The 4938-nt window shown below is 37.5% G+C and overlaps 1 protein-coding gene across 1 annotated transcript in view; it reads left to right on the top strand.

Annotated features, from left to right (window-relative positions):
• Positions 1-4697, top strand: part of LOC104466888 (cadherin-10-like) — a gene marked incomplete at its 5' end in the record, with an annotated part of 5760 nt that extends 1063 nt beyond the window's left edge. The window contains 2 exons of the mRNA XM_010080448.1: positions 2820-3071; positions 3940-4697. Coding sequence (XP_010078750.1) covers positions 2820-3071; positions 3940-4433 — 746 coding nt within the window. The remainder of the gene's footprint in view (positions 1-2819; positions 3072-3939) is intronic.
• Positions 4698-4938: the final 241 nt, after the last annotated feature.

Below are 4938 nucleotides of genomic sequence, written 5' to 3' on the forward strand. Positions count from 1 at the left end.
CCCTAACCCTAACATTTTAGCATATTTGAAACAACTGGACATTTGGCTATCTAGTCCTTCTAAAAGCCATAGATAGATTTTTTTAAAAAAATTTATTTCTAAAAAGACAACCTTATGGAAATTTTTTTGACCACATATATATGGTTCTTGAAGGCTGGCAGAAAACAGGATGTCCTCAGCTGTTCTAACTTGTTTAACTTTCCAGACAGCTTCCTGTCAAAAAATAAGTTTGTTCATTTGTCATCCATCTGACTTTTGTCTTTCATAATTTCTTAAAATATATTACAACTATTACTAGTGAAGACATTAAACATTGTGTAACTTGTTTACCTCTGCCTTACAAACAGCAGCCTTAGAAAAAAAAAAGAACATGATTTTTTAAAAACAAAAACTTGAGCTTGTACTTAGGAGCCTGGACTAGCTTAAGGCATACAACCAATCTCCCTAAGACTTCAGAACCAGTCAAGAGAATATCTGCAGAAAGCAGTTCACCCACCATAGCTCTCAGTCTGGCAGTATCCAGACTTCTTTACCGACCAGAGGAAGACCTAGGATGACTAACCTATCTGGAATGCCTCAATTCAGCAAGATGAATCTATGCCTGAATCACATGTATGACCCCTGCAGCCTATATACATTTAAAAAATAAAGATAAAATCTTTGCTGAGGTTTCCTAATGTAGTTCACAGAGTTAGTAGTGAAAGTAATGGTTCTGAGCGCACAGCCACTTTGGCTTTTCTTCTGATCCTTTGTAAAACTTTTTCATCTGAGTAAATTTTTAAAAGATTCTGTTGGGGAAGAGGAACTATGCACCCATTTTGGCCTTCATTGTCAGTGTGACTAACTGAGAGGGGCCTAGATTACAGAAGAAATAAATGAGGGGGGACGTGGTATTAGCCTTCAAGTGTGTTAAAGGCACAAAGGCAATGGCAACAGTTCTCTTTTCGTGATGAAGATTTCAGGAAGAAACAACATTAAGAATTTTAGGTTAGATAGAAAATAAAAATCTAAGAGTAAGGAAAGTGAAGAATTGAAAAGAAATTGTTTGGGTACCTTATAAAATCCCAGGCAGCAGAGACATTTAAAGATTCATCAGACGTACAGTTTTTGATGTTGAGTGAAAAAAAAAAAAAAGCATACAAATACCCAAAAACAATGAAGGGATGCAATAAAGGAAAATGTTGTGTTTCACATCATGGAGGCAATGAAAATAATATATAATTTAATATTTTAAATAAAGATTACATCTTGGTGACTAGGTCCTGATTGTACAGAGGTACAGACCTTGCTCTTTTGTGTCTGTAATTGTCTTCTTTCTTTTTGCACATGGGTTATTTTCATTCAGCCTGAAGTTGGCTGGCAAGATAGCTAACCACTTAACTCAAGAAATCCACAAGTGTGATGAAAATTAGATATACTTTCTAATGAAGACTAAATTTGAATTTTCTCTCTTTTGGACTAAAAAGTTAGCAACTCTAATGCTGGCTCACACTCTAGTGTTGTGGCCCTAACAACAGAAGAAATAGTTTCTCCCTGTTATTCATTCCTTCCCTTCCTTACCTTCCCTCTGGCCACTCAGTGAACGGTTTTTGATACTGAAGTATACTGCATACAACAAAGATTTGTCTGCTACAAATACAGTCTACTAAATTCTCTTCTCAAAACTGTGCAGGAACACCTACTGTCTTTCACATTTTCTGATTTCCTAAGACAATTTTTACCCCCAAAATATCTCCTCCATGTGCTAAGGCACATAATTAATTGTTCTACAGTATGTTGAAAATGTTTTGATGTGGAAAATCTCATACTGAGTTTACCGATAGCATTCCCGTGGGTGTTGTCACAGAAGATCTATAGGAAGAATCTTTCAGAACAGAGTGCTTGTTGAACAGTGTGAAGTGGAAGGTTATTTTTTCTCAGTTGGCCACTTTATTTCAGGGTTTCAGCTTGAGCTGGAATGGTGTCATGCACTGCATGTATTAATCTATAAAACATTTTAAGTTTTGAGGACTCCTCATTTCAAATCACACTTAAAGGTGGTGCAGAGACACAGAGGAACAGTCCAGATGTATAAAAAATTATAAATAGCTTTCTGATCAAATGGGAATGTCATTAGAAAAAGAGAAACATTACTATGTGTCCTGGTTTCAGCTAGGATAGTGTTAATTTTCTTCCTAGTAGCTGATATTATACTGTGTTTTAAATTTAGGATAAGAATAATGTTGGTAACAAACTGATGTTTTAGTTGTTGCCAAGCAGTGCTTACACTAAGTCAAGGACTTTTCAGCTCATACTGCCCTGCCAGCGAGGAGGCTGGGGGTGCACAAGAATCTGGGAGGGGACACAGCCAGGACAGCTGACCCAAACTGACCAAAGGGATATTCCATACCATATGATGTCATGCTGAACATGCTGAACAGTAAAACTGGGGGGAGTTGGCCAGGGGGCAGCGCAGCTGCTCAGGGACTGGCTGGGCATCAGTCAGCGGGTGGGAGCAATTGCATTGTGCATCACTTGTTTTGTATATTCTTTTATCATCCTTATTATTTTCCCTTCCTTTTCTCTCCTATTAAACTATCTTTATCTCAACGCACAAGTTTTACCTTTTTTCTAATTCTCTTCCGCCATCCCACTGGTGGGGGGAGGGGAGGGAATGGCTGTGTGGTTTTTAGCTACCCACTGGGTTAAACCACAACACTATGATATCAGAAACAGTTTCCAAATGCTACCAGTGATGTAAAATATGATGGTTTGCATGTACTATAAATGATGAATCTTATAATTGTATACTCTACAACAGTATATTTTAATCAATCTAGATAACACTGCCAGAATTCTGACAAGAAGGAATGGCTTTAGTCGACATGAAATAAGTACTTACCTTCTACCAGTGGTGATATCAGACAATGACTACCCGATCCAGAGCAGTACGGGCACGCTGACCATTCGCGTGTGTGCCTGCGACAGCCGGGGGAACATGCAGTCCTGCAGCGCTGAAGCCTTGCTCCTCCCTGCTGGCCTCAGCACAGGGGCGCTGGTTGCCATTCTCCTCTGCATCATTATCCTGCTGGGTAAGAAACAGAAATGCGTCTTTTACCCCTTGAACAAATGCTTCAGGCCTAACTCATTTTACAAAACTGTTCAGGTTGGTAAAATTAATGATAATGGATTTTGCAAGAAGAATTCAACTGCATCTTAAAACAAAAGAAAAAGGCAAAACCCATTTGTCTGGGAATTGGACATTGTAAATAAGAATTCAAGCCCCAGAATGTTAAAACTATCAGTGTGCAACCAGAAGCTCATTTTGTTCTTTCGTTAAGTTGTCCAAAAAAGAAGATCAGAGAGGAGGAATAGCATAATCAAAAATCACTTTCCTATCTTTCAATTTAATTTTTTTTTGAAGGAATGTCTCTTTTTTATTTAAATGGCTATCTTAAGTCAACATGCAGTGTATGTTTCACACTGAATATAACAGTAAATAGTATTTTTACTACACTAAAGCACTGCCTACCCAGAGGTTTCCATGTTGTAATTAAAAAAAAAAAAAAAAAATTGTAAAACCTCTGCTTTGCTCTTTTCAGAATATTACTTAATGACCTATAATTCACCTCAAAACCAGTTTCTAACAGGATTCTTTGAGCTTAAAAAAGGGAAAAAATCTTCAGAATAGACCTGGCTATTTTAAAACTCATTGAAATTACAGAAACAGCATGTAGACAAGCTCATGTTTCTGTAAAGTAGAGCAAACAATGTATGTGCAAAATAGTACATTTTTGATATAGACCTTGCTGTTTAATACTGATAGAGATGTTTATCCACTTATCAGACAGAAATGAATTGCTGAAATGTAGCTGAAATAAAGCTCTTGTAGCTGGTAGATTTGCTACTAAGAAATTGTTAAGTAGAGAACTTTACCCATTCTTTGTTTCTCTCTTTAAGTTATAGTGGTGCTGTTTGCTGCTCTGAAGAGGCAAAGAAAGAAGGAGCCTTTGATCCTCTCTAAAGAGGACATCAGAGACAACATTGTGAGTTATAATGATGAAGGTGGTGGAGAGGAAGACACACAAGCCTTTGATATTGGCACATTGAGGAATCCTGCAGCTATCGAAGATAAGAAGCTTCGACGAGACATTATCCCTGAATCATTATTTGTACCACGGAGGACTCCTTCAGCACCAGACAACACAGATGTCCGAGATTTCATTAACCAAAGGCTAAAAGATCATGATACTGATCCTTCTGCACCGCCGTATGACTCGCTTGCAACCTATGCGTATGAAGGAAACGATTCAATAGCTGAATCCTTGAGCTCCTTAGAGTCAGGTACCACCGAAGGAGACCAAAACTATGATTACCTCCGAGAATGGGGCCCTCGGTTTAATAAGCTAGCTGAAATGTACGGTGGAGCAGAAAGTGACAAAGACACTTCTTAACCTACAGTAGGCTACATTTTTGTTTCCTTTGAGTGGAAGTAATTTTACAGACACCTTCTGCACTCAACAGTATTTAACATTCAGGAAAATATTCCTGCCACTCAGCACAATGGTTTCCTTTTAAAATTTGTTTTAAATTTGTCCATTAATGTCATTCATTCTTTCTAGTAGGATGCCATTTGGAATATATACAGTATTTTATTTAATGACCTTCCAAGAGCCAAAGCTATGGAAATTCAGTGTTGTCCATTTTAGTAAGTAAAATAAACAATACCTTACCTTAAGAAATTTGAACAGGGTGATAATCCCTTAAGCAACCTCATGTACAAGCCGCTTCTGTTAGGTACATGTGCTATCCTTGCAAGTGCAGCTTTTAAGATGGCAAAGAAGAAAAAATTCAATATGTCCTGTTCTGTACATTAAAATTAAAACAAAATGTACACGTGGTGTTGATAAGTGTAATATGCAGCTGGTTTAAAAAAAAAGTTTGTGCAACTTCATTTCA

Source organism: Pterocles gutturalis, unplaced genomic scaffold (assembly GCF_000699245.1).
Source record: "Pterocles gutturalis isolate BGI_N339 unplaced genomic scaffold, ASM69924v1 scaffold17169, whole genome shotgun sequence".
In the NCBI taxonomy this organism is placed as follows: domain Eukaryota; kingdom Metazoa; phylum Chordata; class Aves; order Pterocliformes; family Pteroclidae; genus Pterocles; species Pterocles gutturalis.